The following is a 15,396-nucleotide window of genomic DNA, read 5'->3' as shown; positions in this document are numbered from 1 at the left end:
AGGACGCTTTTCTACAGTGAGGTTTAAGTTATGGTATTTCTTAACAAGATAAGGAATGCAAGTCATGGGTAAATAGAAACTCTTTCCAGTAAACAAGAGTGTAATCTTACTTCCGAAGTGGAGTTCTACAGGTCAATGGAAGTTTCAGTGGTGTTCCTTATTAAGAATCTTACAAAGTAGAACAAATATGTTTCCCATATAATGGCGTGTGTAATTTTTATGGGTAGGATGAAGAGATCAGTGCATTGTTAACAATGGAACAGTGAGGTAGAGGGCATGTTTTGGGTCTTTTTGATGCCATGGCATTTTGTGAACTTTTTATGACTTGTGCAATCGTCTGTCAACAGATGTGCAAGATGAAAAGGAACGATTGGAAAAGTATCGGATGTTAATACAAACTTTACCGCGTGTTAACAGGGTCACTCTTGCAGCTCTGATTGGTCACCTTTACAGGTAGGCTAACATCTCTTTCACTTTACCATGAGCAGGAGCAGTGGCTGTCCTTATTGAGCATATTTCAGGTTATCCATGCACTAAATGGGAATGAAAGCAGATATCTGGTCCAGTGATGAATAGACACATTTAGAGGAACATTGCAACATTGCTGCAGCTAACAGGACCGTGACATCTAGGCAATAGTTTTAGTGCAACTTGTTCATTAATATTTCCTCACGCCTGTAGGTTTGTGGATAATCTGAAGCTCTTTTATATGTAACTGGTGCAGTCTCAATTTTATTGTAAATGTTTCAGTTTTGGCACAACCTCTTTCTTCCAGTCTATCGAGTGCCTTATTTTAGAGAACCCTTTGGTTGGCACAAGGTTGGAAAACTGGTGCATGAATTAATATACTGGAATGAAAAGGATGCCAATGTTGATTAGTCAACGGAAAAGATTAAGTACTTCACTCTGAATCTTTGGTGGACTTGACTTAGGTTATAGTCCGACATTGTCCTGAATTGAATTGTTGACAACAGCTTCACATGGTATGTGGAGAACTTTTTATTCACACTTCTATACACATTTTTAAGTTGGGTCTAATGTAGTTACAGATATCTTATGAATTCTACTACTTTTTGAATAATTACATGTTAATTCTGTAAGAATTTGCATGACAAATTGCTCTCTTTATACAAAAATCATAAGTCGGTGCCGCCTCTTAGGGAGGTTTCAATATGCTGAGATGTTTATTATCATTTCATGTTTTTTTTAAACTTTGTGAAATGTTACTCCTGGTATTGATATTCTCTGTATCTGTGACCATCTTAAATAAGGCATTAGGGACGGGACCATTTCAGTAATAATAATAATCCTTGCATTTGATATAGCGCCTTATCATGTCTTCGAGGCATCTCAAAGCGCTTCACAGAATATACTGTGTCCCACAAACAGTCGTGGATTGAGTGACCTGTTTATTTTTTTAAAGTAATATTTAGACTGGTTATAGCTTTTCATTTGGATGATGAATGGATCGGATTCCCATATGTTTATATTTTGGACTGAAGTCATAACTCGTATTGTTTTGATCTGCTTTGTGTCCCTAAAATTACAAGACCTTCATAATACTTGCTTTATTACCTTACATTTCATTTTCTGTTCTGAATTCCTAAGAAACTTATTTTGGCCTTTGCCTTGCTCACTTTGCATAAAGTGGCTGCCTCCAGGTTTGTTCCAGGTCTGCTTCTCTTATCGCGTAGTGCCAGCAGTCTCCCTTCTCTTAACCTTGTGTGTCAGTCTGGCTCAATGGTAGTATTCTAGTCCCTAAGTAAGAAGGTTGTGGGTACAAACCCGACATCAGGATTTGGAATCACATATAAGCTGACACCAATGCAATGTTGGGGGGTGTTGCATTGTCGAGGTGCTATCCTTCGGATGAAACGTTAAACTGAAGTCTCTCTGCCTGTTCAGGTGAACATTAAAGATCCCACATCACTATTCGAAAAGAGAAGGGAGTTTCTCCTGGTTTCCTGGCTGAAGTAAATTTGGTCACTCACTCCTTGGCTGTTTGTGGGACATTGCTGTGCATAACTGTATTGGACGTCTTGGACGTCCTCCCGACGTGAAAGGCGCTATATAAATGTAATCTTGTAGTTGTTGTTGTATTTCCTGTGAAGCACTTTGAGGCTTCTTGATGACGTGAAAGGCGTGATATCAAATGCAAGGCTTATTAAGAATGAACATCCTGATGAGACTGCATGTATTCTGTTGCTGCTCATTCAGAAAACTGAAGCTTGTCATTAAATCACTGTAAAAGTACAAATGTGTGATTGTGCTGAATCTAGCTGTCCCAGTTAAATGTAATAGGAGTAGACCCATGTACTACTTAGTTTTGAACACCAGAGAGTACTATCTCTTCATATTTCCCAGGAACCGCTATAGTTTGGGTTTTGTGCATTAAGTGCAAGTCATTGAAATGTCATCAGTTTTGTTCTGTTAAAACAGAACATTCTGTTTTACTGACTTTCCCTGCAAGTACAATTCCCCCAATATAGCTCAGTCTATCAAGGAGTACACATTCTACCGGATTGTACATGATGGGGAGAAAAAAGGAAATGAGACCATGAGGATTATATTATAAATATGAAGATATTTCCATGAAAAGTATATTTATGGAGTTTAAATGCATACTTGTTTTACTTGCAACAGATTGGAGCTAACATTTGATTTGTATTTAGAAATTTGCAATGTATTGATTAGGAATTGCCTGGATGGGGGGTTGGGGGGGGAGACAGTGCAGATTTTATTTCTCTCTCTCTCCAACCATAACCCCCAAATGTAAATGCAAATGTGATGCCATATGTCACCCAGCTTAGCGGATGGCATCATTGAGAATGCTGTAGGATGAAATCCCTGGTGTCAGATGCATTTTCTGAGTTTAAACCACATGAGTTTAAACCCAACAGTTGTTATGAATAATAATAATAATCTTTACATTTATTATGGCACCTTTCATGTCACGAAACTGCTTTACAGGAGTTACTGAATGACGTTATTACAGATCCTGCTGACTTTTTTTAACATATGCATATTATATATATTATATTTCCCCTTTCTACAATTTGATTTTATATCAGACCTTTGAATTAAAACCTTTTTCTCCTATTGAAAATGATTTGAGCATGAAATGAACTGCAAACACTTGCAACTGATCATGTATTGTGATGATCACGTGCACAGTAACATCATATGCAGTACCAGTAATCAGTATTGACAGAGCTCGGAGTTCCAAACCTGTTTGAGGCCTCTCCACTCTCATCAGGGTCATGCACACTCAACCCATTGCTGCCTCCAAACCATATCCGACTGTTTTCTACCTTCACAGTCTTTAAGTGCAAAACTTAACTCAGCGTGTAACCTGAAACCTCAGTTGGCACGATTGATATCCCTAATCCATGTCAAAATGAGATTCAGACTTCTCTCTGCAAATTGAAATCTTTTAATCAGTCAACCATGCATGTGAGGATGCAGTTTCACCTTTCCTTTTTATACTTCATTCACACATCACAGTTGAGTATCTATTAAAATACAATTATAAAGCAATCTACATATATTACAAACTACTCAGAACAGACCTGAACTGATGCAATTTTTTTAACTGTTTGATACAATTGTGTTATAGTAGCATCACTCCATCTTGTGTCATTGGCCCTTCAGCATTTCCGTACAGGATCCTTTTGTCACTGTTGTCCATGGTGGAGCACAAACAAATGGTGTGTGTGAATAATAATAATCTTGCATTTGATAGAGCGACTTATCCCGTCGTTGAGACATTTCAAAGCGCTTCACGCGGTCTACTGTAAAGTAGTGTGACTGTATATTTTGGGCGAATGTGTGGCTTTGGAAATTGGCTGTTTCCTTTTGTTTCCCTTCTAGCACAGGCCCATCGCCTCGTCACAAAATCACATGAGAGGTTTGGATGAGGAACGCCCTTTGGCCCGTCTGATCTCATGCGTCCAGAACATCCACCCTTCAGTCTTCCTATTTACAATATCAGATTGTTTCATGAGACCTTGCCTGAAACAGCCTTCCTCTAAAGCCACTGCAATTGTTAGCCACCCTCTGTGGAAAGTCAGTCTATTAGGAAGGTCAAGTCAAACCCTGTTATTAGGTGTGTCTAATATTACTGGTTCATTTAGAAATCTGATACCCTGTACCCACGGCCAGTGAACCAGCAGGCCTCATATATGTAATGCATGTGACGTTGCCAGCGACCTAAGGACTGGAAGCTGGCCAGCTCTGTGCACATGTGGAGTGAATGCGGAAGTGCTGACCAGAGATCGTGATCCCATTATAAGGCAGGTTTGCATATTGTTGACCCCCAACTGCTGCCCTTTTACAGGGTTCTACTTTATGAGAGTAATGGACGGAAGATATTGTCTTGGGAAGGAAATAAATTGAATTCCACAAGGTGTGGTGTACTATCGTAACACATTTTGGACTCGGATGCAATTTTATAGCTGACAAAGCAGCTCACAAAGGCAGAGAACATAAATGGTTACATTTACCTTAGTAAAAGGTTTTCTCAAAAGCTTTTTGCTCGAATCCTTGGCATTTAGATGAATTGGTACGTGCTGGAGACACTTTTCCATTTGGAGTTTTATCTGGAAACGTACCTTTATTTCCCGGGGTAACCCAAGAAATAATAATAAGATAATCTTATGCCGAAATGTCTTATAATTAATGCCAAGTGTAGTGACTGTTCTTGGAACTCTACTCTAAAGGTGGCTCACATAATAACAATATAACAATAATAAGCATTTGATATAGCACTTTTCATGTCTTCTAGACGTCTCAAAGCGCTTCACAGAATATACTGTAAAGTTAATTGACTGTATATTTGTGGGCGAAACGTGGCAGCCAATTGCCCACAGTAGTGTCCCACGAACAATCGTGGATTGCAGTGACCAATTTATTAATTTTTTTTTGAGGGATTATTATCAGGCATGTGGAGTAAGGAAACTTTCCCAAGCTTTCACCCTGCCGGGAATCGAACCCAGGTCTCTCGCTTGCGAAGAGCTACGGATATTTTCTGCCATTAACTACAAACAGTGCAGAAAGTGGAGAATACATATTTTGCACAAATACACTGGAGTTTATTGGTGTTGACCAGTGACTTGATCACTTTTTTCCTTTTTCTCTTTCTCTTTTTCCATTCTGTTCTTTCTGCTTCAGAAAGTACTGATACATTTGGGATTGATTGCTTTAGTTTCTTTGCTATTGCATTCTCTTGTATTGTGCCCAAAACGTTTTAGTTATCACATACTTTAAGTCTACTTGTCTCAGCTGTATCTCAAACCAGTGCAAACAGTTAGAACTGCACAACAAAGGGGAAACATTTCCACCTGGGTCTGAATTTACTTATTCACGTAGTATTTCAGAGCATCCAGAAAATTCGTAAATACAGCCTTATTTTGAATTCTGTTTTCTGTAAGTTTTTTTAAGTAACTATAGAAAAACAGCTTCATAGTTTAGACTGAATTCAACAATTTGCCGAATTCTAATATATACTTTGAAATGTTACATATGTAAAATAATTTTAGATCCAGGCAGAATTTTAACCCCATAAAAAGGTTATTGTGTCAGGTGTGAGAAAGTTCTTTGGGACTAGCTAGATGGAATACAAGGTCTGCTCCAATCCTGTCACGTTCATGTTCTTAAAGATTCTAAGATTTAAACATTATTAAAACAAAATGAAATAACCAATCCAGTTATATCATTCACCAGTTTGCAGTTTCTCCGGTATCTATAGTTTTTTGCTGCTGCAGTTTTAACATTTGGAGCTCCAGAAAAATTTGATTAATTGGATACAGATAGGTGATGACCAAGCCTTGTATTTAATGCCACTCATATCCTGATCGGAATTTTTTGATGAACTGATTTGTGAATTTTTATGTGCTCTTTTAAATTAGATTTTTTTCCCCTGCCCTCTTACGCTCCTTTCACAAGCTAGAAACAATTTTTTTTAATGTCGCTGAACCTCTCTTAAGCTTTTGGCACTTGCATATCAAACACTTGCAGAGCTATTGCTTTGAGTGATCCTTGGGTTTTGATTGTGGCCCAAGTCCCCAAAACCTGTACAAGCCATTGGAAGATTAATGTATTGTAATGTGTTAACAATGAAAGTCCAGTGTGAGATGCTTAAGTGCATACGTGTTCATTGCACATGTGGTGCTAGCTGAGATTTTGTGCAGACGCTGATGGCAATTCGTGTTTCGGGAAATAAATGTGGTGCATTGAATTTTCATGGTTCTGGTGATTCAGTACGATCAACCCATATAATTACTGTCAGTTTTCTGTGGAATGATAATGGGGATGGGAGTTCTATCCATCATTAGCACAGAATTGTTAATTAGCTTTTGGAGTAAATGACTTGGATGAGAGCATCACTAACATCGACGGAAACACTACTTTATTTAGACAATATGAATTGAAAATAATGGCTTTCAGAGATTTTACTAAATTTTTTTGAAAATCATGCACATGGCATTTGGGCTTAATTAAATCTCTCAAAGTCATATTAGAGGGAATAGATAGCACAGAGGTTGAGCACATTGTCTTTCCATCTCCTGATATGAATCCAGCCCAGATTGATTGCATGCAAATGCCTTCTCTCTCCTGGCTGCAAGGTTCCTAAGGGGAATGGATGATTTTGTGCAGCTTCAACCATTTCCTTGTAAGCACGTACAAAGCTGCCCAAAATGCAGCACAGGATTGACTAGTCTTTAGTTGACGCTACAGAGAGAGTTATTCGGGAATAAGAAATGTTGCAATGATGCTGTAGGGGGTGCTCTGAGATTGATAGTGCATTTCCAAGACAGAGAAGGTTTATTCTGGAACTGGCTCTTGCGATACTGGAGATTGCTTGACAGAGGCTGATACAAAAGTAAGGGGGTGGGGGAGAGATTTCAAATTCTTATCATCTTCAGCACAATAAGTCAGCTACTATTTGGAAAATCTAGAGGAACCTGCAATCAGGTGCTTTAAGGTGCTAGGTACCCAATCACTCACTACTCTTAAAAACAGAATGCAGCTTCTCCTGATGTCCTGGTCAACAATCCCGAGGATAAAATTAGTGATTCACTTAATGATTATGAATCTTTGCTGTGTGCAAATTGGCTGCTGCGTTTGCCTTTAAAATACGCAGTCACTATTCTTTACAGTCAATTCTGTAAAGCATTTTGAGCGGTCCTCCTGATGTGAAAGACGCTATATCAAATGCAACTATTATTGATAATTTAGAAAGATATGCAGGGAAATTCTCCAACTGAGGCATGTTACTGCTAGGTTATCTCTTCGGACGACATTCCCATTCTTGAGTTCTAATTCCAGACACGGTTTCCAGTTGCTTATTTTGTTACTGCCTACAGAATACTGGACGGAGTCAAGTTTTGTTGTACTGGGAAACCTACTGCTTTGCCTCAGGTCATTATAACCAAGAGGAATCATTTCCACTGTGACCTAGGGTCGTAGCCCTTACACCTACTTCAAATGTAATAACTTTCCATTTCTCCACAGAGTTTAGCAAGTGTTGCATTGGGTCATAAGGCTTGGTTTATATATGCCTACGTTGCTGCAATTCACTTTTAGTTTCTCCGAGTGTTCTGGCGAACAATTGTCTAGGTAGAATTGGTCATTCATGCTACTTTTGTTTGGGAGACATTTGCCTGCAAATGCACAGTCACTTCACTTCACAGCAATTACCTGTGAAGGGCTTTGAAATGTTTCGACATCAAATGCAAGGTTTATTGTCTGTTTAGCCTGTTACAATAAAATACAATGCAAATTTACATTTATATAGACCTTTCACTTTGGGAGGATGTCCCAAAGAGCTTTACAGTCCTGGCTTGGGGGTGGGAGCTGAGGGGGGTGAGGAGGGAAAGATGACTGTGACAAAAGGAGCAGTCAAAAGATGAAAGTCTTGAGATGGACCGTGAAAGAGGTGAGGAGGGAGCAAAACCCACTTAAAACGGAATTAGTGAAAACACAGAAAACCTGTTAAAATTGGTAGAACAGGTCATTTCTTCTGAACTTTACCAAGTTCCTCTGTTCATTTATGGCTTATCTTGTTGAATAAGATTGAAGTATTAATCGTCATTTTTCTTAATTTGTGCTTTGGGCTGTACATAGTTAGGCTCAACACTTGGTCACTGTCCTCAAAACCTATAACATTCCATGACTGAGTTGCTCAAATTATTTCTTTCTTCTCCAACAGGGTACAGAAATGTTCAGAAATGAATCAAATGAGCACACAGAGCTTGTCCCAGGTGCTTTCGTCATATTTATTCCAAACGGAGGGTCAAAATAAACAGGAGGAAAATGTCACAGAGGATCTTATCAATCTTTATGTTCGGCTCTTTGATGTAAGTGAACATTTTTGATGATAAACTGATAGTTTTCTTTTGGCTGAGCCATCATTGTTTTAGCAGTTAATTATTTCTGCAGAATTTTAATAAAAATAACTAATTTTCAAAGCAGACTGTTTTTGGCTTTAACTCGAGCTTTGAAACAAACACTGATAGAGTGGAGAGCCTGATATCCATCTAAAAACAAAAACAGAAGTTGCTAGGAACACTCCGCAGGTCAGGCAGTATCTATGGAGAAAGGAAAGTGAGTCAACGTTTCGGGTCCACAACCCTGCGTGAGAATTGGGGCATGTTGGGAGGGAGAGGTAAAAGAGGCAGAAGGGTCATGGACCCGAAACGTTGACTCACTTTCCTTTCTCCATAGATGCTGCCTGACCTGCTGAGTGTTCCCAGCGAATTCTGTTTTTGTTTTCAGATTTCCAGCATTGCAGGATTTTGTGTTTTGTTTTCTGATATCCATCGAATCGGGACTGGACTATTATGGATATGGATGCAGTGTGGCTATCGGGTCTCTTTTTTGGGGGTGTGTTTCTCCATGTTTATGAATATCTCTTTCTGCCTCTGTCTATTTTTAGTCTGCGTATCTGCATGTCTGAGTCTATTTTGCTCTTTCCGTCCGTCGCTTTCTTTGTCTCACTCACCATCTCTCTGTTTGTGTATGTCTCTCTCACTCTATAATTCAGTACATATCAGGAATAGATTGCTCCACCTCACACTGTTTGGTTAAATATTGTACCTACATGCATTAACTAAAATATTTTTTGCTTATTTTGCAACCCAAATTCACTTCCCTATTGGAGCTCGATGTAGATCAGCAGACAAACATATAGTTATAATGCGGTTATGAAATGTATTCATTGTCAGAACTAGCTTCATTACGGTAAATGTAGCCACCGATATACATTTTGGACTGAAGTCACAACAGTATTCAGACTTCAACTTAAAAATTTCTGCTCAAAAACTCTGTCTTTTAAGACTCCTCAAAGATCAGCCAAAGAGTAATTTTTTTTTGTCCAAGTTATTTGGTTAAGTCCAATGTGTCATCCTCCCCTACCTCTCTGACCTCTCTCCTCAAAACAATACCCGTTGCCTTCGTTCCTCTGGATCTGGCCTCCTCCTCATCCCCCGAGTCCTCTGCTCGGTGGTCGTGCCTTCAGCCACTTTGTCCTGAGGCTCTGGAACTCCCTTCCTCACTCTCTTCTCCTCGCCCCCTCTCTTCCTGTTTTCAGGTCCCTGCTGAAGACCTTTCTCTTCGACCGCGCCTTTGGTCACCTTTTTCCCCCTCCCCCTGGCTCAGCCCCGGGATCCGTTACTGTGAAGCGCTCTGAGATGCCATCTGGCGTGGAGGGCGCTATATAAATCCATGTTGTTGTTGGATAGGATAGGAGGGCACTTTGAAGATACTGTATCTGGGTTCTGCTGAAGCTGGCAGGTGGTTTCTAAATACTGGGCTTTAAATTTTGCTGAGCAGAGGAAATTGTTAGAATTCTACATTTATTAATTTTCATCAATCAGTGCTGTAAAACTAAACGGCAGAAAGAAACTAATGATTCATGCCCAGAGTCAATAGATGTACAAGGCATAGATTTATCAAGAAAGTGCTTGGACATTGGTAGCCTCCATGGAATACTCCTTGTTGGTGAGTGTAGATGTGTTTTAAGAAAGATCTATAGAACTGTAACCTTTAAAAGGGCCATTCACCCCAATGAAATGAGGGAGTATTAGATCACTCGTCTTTAATGATGATACTGGTACAGAAAGGTCCTTTCGTTTGCTTTGGTCGTCAGAATGGTACATTTACTGACCTTCTGCAGCAACTGGGTTTTATTCTCTGCTTCTGTGTAAATGCATGAACCTTTGGCATTGTGCACTCCGAAAGGAATTTCCCATTCATCGCACGCTTCAAAGGTTGGTAAATTTATCCACGATGAGAGAATACATCCTGGGTTTAGCTTCCATGTTAAAATATATCTTTGCCAAGTAGATGTTAATGAACTGCTGTAAAAAGTATTATAACATTATGTTTATTACATTGTGATAATATAAAACACAATGTGTTACAAATGTTTTACACATTGTGTTTATTATAATCTGCCACCAGGAAAAACAAATCTTGTTTTTACAATGTTCGTCGTGTAATAATATTGCTTCTGAAGTAACTGTGATATCCTAACACCTATGGCACACACTTGGCATTATTCATTAGTTCACAATTTTATCACTAAGTTAATCAATTCTAAATCTATTTTTATGCTGCAAAGCCAGAGGGCAGTTGTATATATTGGATGGAGATGTGATATGATCATTATCGCAAAGACAACATTTGCAGTAAATTTTTGTCTTGTACTTAATGACAGCAGTAATTGAATATTAGTTTTTCTGGTGCATTGGATGAGGCCTCTTGACTTATATTAATAATCAAGATATGCTCTTACTATTCATACAACTTTGATCAGTCTTGTGCTTTTTCTGGCCAGAATGCTCAGCTTCGTCTGGATGGGTTTTGTGATGACTTTACATCTTTAATTGTGCATGAGTTTAGATGAGGGATCTACTATGATAATAATAATAATAATAATAATCCTTGCATTTGATATAGCGCTTTTCACGTCGGGAGGACGTCCCAAAGCGCTTCACAGAACACACTGTAAAGTGAATTGACTGTATATTTGTGGGTGAACGCGGCAGCCAATTGCGCACAGTAATGTCCCACAAACAGTCGTAGATTGAAAATGACCAATTTATTATTGGTTTTGGTTTTGGAGGGATTATTATATATATGAAATTAGCATGGATTGAAGAGTGGCTAACGGGTAGAAAACAGAGAGTAGGGATAAACGGGTCATTCTCGAATTGGCAGGATGTGACCAGTGGAGTGCCACAAGGATCAGTGCTTGGGCCCTCAGCTATTGACAATTTACATCAATGATCTAGACGAGGACATTGAATGTAACGTATCTAAATTTGCAGATGACACTAAACTAGGTGGGAGAGTAAGCTCTGAGGATGATGCAAAAAGATTGCAACGGGATATAGATAGGCTAGGGGAGTGGGCGAGTAGGTAGCAGATGGAATTTAATGTGGGGAAGTGTGAAGTTATTCACCTGGGTAGAAAAAATAGAAAAACAGATTATTTTCTGGAGGGGGAGAGGTTAGATAGTGTTAGTGTGGATTTGGGTGTCCTTGTACACACGTCTCAATAAAGTTAGTTTGCAGGTGCAGCAAGCAACTAAGAAGGCGAACGGCATGTTAGCATTCATTGCAAAAGGCTTAGAGTACAAGAGTAGAGAAGTTTTGCTGCAACTGTATAGGGCCTCGGTGAGACTACACCTAAAGTATTGTGTGCAGTTTTGGTCTCCTTATTTAAAAAAGGACATACTTGCCCGAGAGGGGGTGCAGCGTAGATTCACTCGGTTAGTTCCTGGGATGAGGGGACTGACTTATGAGGATAGGCTGAATAAACTAGGGCTGTATTCTCCAGAGTACAGAAGAATTAGGGGGATCTTATTGAAACATATAAGATTCTTAAAGGGCTGATAAAGCAACAACAACAACAACAACAACAACAAGATTCCATTTATAAAGACACTGAGGGTCTGTTTCCCCTGGTAAGAGAATCTATAACCAGGGGACACAGTCTTAAGATTAAGGGTCAGCTTTTCAGAACAGAGTTGAGGAAACATTTCTTCACTCAGAGGGTAGTGAATTTACGGAATTCATTACCCCAGAAGGCTGTAGATGCTCAGTCCTTGAACATCTTCAAGGATGAGACTGATGGATTTTTAAAAAAACAGAGGGATTAGGGGATATGGGGATAGGGCAGGTAATTAGAGTTAGGTCTGAAGATCAGCCATGATCTTATTGAATGGTGGGGCAGACTCGAGGGGCCGAATGGCCTACTCCTGCTCCTAATTCTTATGTTCTTATGTTCTTATGATCGAATTATGCTATGCTTTGTACATTGCTTTTTGAGCATACTCCTTGTGCAATGATTCTTTGTACCTATTATAACAAACGTATCTTCTCACTGTTAGCATCGTTAGCTTTGTTCTGCTTGTGTTCAGTATTTGAAAATTATAGTTACCAAAACAAAGTTGAGACCAAACAATATAGAACAATAAAGGAGAGGGCATAATTTGACATGATAATGGTGATTGTCAACTGGTGATCTCAGCTTGAATTATAGAATAGCCAGAATTAACCAACAAAGCATAAGCGCAGGTAACTCGATGTTTAATAAAAGCGTGAAAGGAACACTTCATGATAAAGGCCTACATCGAGTGTCTCTCATGAACATTCATTGCTGCATTTATGTGATTGAAAGGCAATCAATTAATTTCAGTGGAGCAGTAGGTTGCTGGGAGGTCTGGGCTCCATACTGAGAGGTCATGGCATAGCACTAGCCTCAGTCAATTGGCTACCGCATTTCGCCCACAAAACACACAGTCATTCCACTTTACAGTATATCCCGTAAAGCCGTTTGAGACGTCTCAACGTGAAAAGGTGCTATATCAGATGCAAGGATTATTATTATTGTTGTTAGATTTGAGCATGAATAAACACTATCAAACATTATCCCAAAGTACATGTTCTCTAAAAGGGACATCAGGAAGCAAACCTTCTTCTCTGGTATCTTCAGTTCTGCCATCCACAAGATCCAGTTCAACCCAAACTCTGTCGCACATAACCTCACCTGTACTAAACTCTGCATGCTCATCACCCAATTTTCACCAGGCTTCACTGGCTCCCTGTATCTGAAAGGATTAATTTCAAGATCCTCATGCTCACATGCAAATCCTTTCATGCCCTAGCACCTCCTCTCTGACCTGCTCACACCCCACATTCTGGCAAGAAAAAGCTCTGCCCTGCGCTCACTTGGAACAAGCCTGATATATGCCCTGACCTCTCAGCACACATTTAGTGGATACTACGCACTTAATCTCCCTGGCTCAATCCTTTGACCTTGCCTCTATCTACCTTTAAAACCCATCTATTTCCTATTTCTTTAATCATGCCTATAGACAGACAGTTCGCCTCCCCTGCTCGGCATCCAATCCCACCACTGGGGGGCGAGGTGAAGGGATGGAGTTCAAGAGGATGGGGGCAGAAAGGCTGAAGGCTCAATCGTCGATGGTGGGTTAGCAGGGCGGGGGACATGGAGCAGACTAGTGCCCGCCAAACGGAGGGAGCAGGAAGGTTGGTAAGGTGTTAGTAGATTGCAGAGGTAGGGAGGAGCAAGACCGTGGAGGGCTTTGAAAGTGAGAACGGCGATCTTAAACTCGATTCTCTGGGGGATGGGGAGCCAGTAAAGCCGGGCGAAGATGGGGATGATCAGCTCACAGAGCTTGGTGTGGGAGAGAAAAATTGTTGTTGGTATTGTCAGAACTCTAAGTGCTCAGCTTTGTCAAGGACTTTGAGATGCCCTCCTGATGTGAAAGGTGCTATATAAATGTAAATTGTGTTGTAAAACCATTCAGAACCATTATAAAAATCGAATTTGTGGATTTGAATTAGCTTCTCAAGACTTAAACAGTTAAAGCTGGAACATTGGTTTGTAATTAATGGGCAGAATGATATCTTAAAGTCTAAGGAAGAGTGTGTCTTTGAAGGATAATGCACCATTGTTTTGTCCTTAAAGAAGGTCAGCCTGGAACAGGAAATGGGGTCTTCTGAGATGCCATCTTTTGGTACAGTGTGTAAGAGGTTACACTGATCATCTGCCAAAGCACTCAAAACAATGCATCAAATACAAATCAAGTCACAGACTGCTATTTGGGAAAGTGAATGAAAGAGATTTTGATGGAGATGAGGCAAGATCATTTGTTTTGTGATCTGTAACAGCTTTGGATTCAGCAAGGTAGCAGGATTTTTTTGGATAAAAATAGAGTGGCCATTCACAGGTTTATGTGGTTGGAGATTTTCAGCAGGTTAGCCTGATTAAAAAAAAATTAAGTGATTTGTGGTCCAGTTCACACTACATGCTAATGTGATTTCCAGCAGCAAACTGCAGGAGGCAGCATTGCACTGTTTCAAGCTTCACAGGAGATGTGCTGAAACTGGTGAAAAACAAACTTTTTAAACCTGATTTTCAATGTTTGCAAAGAAAAGTATGTGGATGCCGATCAGCACTGAAACTCAGTTTTGCATTGACAGTGAAGGCTTGATCATGGTGTCCAATGTAACTGAGTCGTTTTAAGGATCTATCTATCACCAAATGCTTTTGAGACAGAAACCTTACAGTCACGATTAATACAGCAAAACTAGTACATATTTTGTATCTATGCAAGAAAGCATGTAATACATTTGGGCTATAAAAGAAAGGGAAATTCACTGACAAGGACTGAGGAATTTTGACCACATTAGTGAATTGACCTCACTAGTGAATCGTGACTACATCCACTACTAAAACTATAAAAAAGACTAAAACTACTATGATAACACTACTGTATGTACAGTATTTATTGCAATCATGCACATGTTTCCTGTTGCATTAGTACTTAAAAAAACTATCAAACTCAAGAATTTGTAACTATTATGTTTTAGATCTATCACGTGGCAAAACGTTTTTTTGAGCAAAATATTTATATATATTTATTTGTTGATATATATTTACGCTTGTCTCAGATAGTATCAAACACGTTACAGAAAACAAAACAAAACATGTTATTATCCTGTTACAGGAGGACACAACGGACTTGGCCCCTTGTGGCGGGGGAGGGTGTTTTTGCCTCTGTGCACTCAACTTTGGAGAAGGGACCAAGGCTACCCCGCCTTGGGGTTCTGCCACCCTTTGCAAGGCCCGTTACAAATTGGGTCTTGTACCCCTCTCCCTATCCCTCCCCTCTTAGTGGACGTGTTCACAACACACAGGTTGTGCGCACTTTTTTGGGGGACGCTCCCTTTAAGACAGTCAGGAATCTCCCCTGGGTGCACCACATCCATGTGCGTGCCCGCGCATACCCTAATAAGGCACACTTGTCGCTTTTGGATGGCACCCTTGATGTGCACATGTTTACCCAAACCCACACCTGGAAAT

At 39.8% G+C, this 15,396-nt stretch overlaps 1 protein-coding gene across 4 annotated transcripts in view; it reads left to right on the top strand.

Moving 5' to 3' along the window:
* Positions 1–15,396, top strand: part of arap2 (ArfGAP with RhoGAP domain, ankyrin repeat and PH domain 2) — a 179,478-nt gene that overhangs the window by 124,051 nt on the left and 40,031 nt on the right. For all 4 annotated transcript variants that reach the window (XM_007889088.2, XM_042341269.1, XM_007889086.2 and 1 more), the window contains 2 exons: positions 348–453; positions 8,210–8,357. In XM_007889088.2, coding sequence (XP_007887279.2) covers positions 348–453; positions 8,210–8,357 — 254 coding nt within the window. The remainder of the gene's footprint in view (positions 1–347; positions 454–8,209; positions 8,358–15,396) is intronic.

Source organism: Callorhinchus milii, unplaced genomic scaffold (genome assembly GCF_018977255.1).
Source record: "Callorhinchus milii isolate IMCB2004 unplaced genomic scaffold, IMCB_Cmil_1.0 Scaffold1, whole genome shotgun sequence".
In the NCBI taxonomy this organism is placed as follows: domain Eukaryota; kingdom Metazoa; phylum Chordata; class Chondrichthyes; order Chimaeriformes; family Callorhinchidae; genus Callorhinchus; species Callorhinchus milii.
Note: the sequence above shows the minus strand (reverse complement) of the source record. Positions and strands in the feature narration are given on the sequence as shown.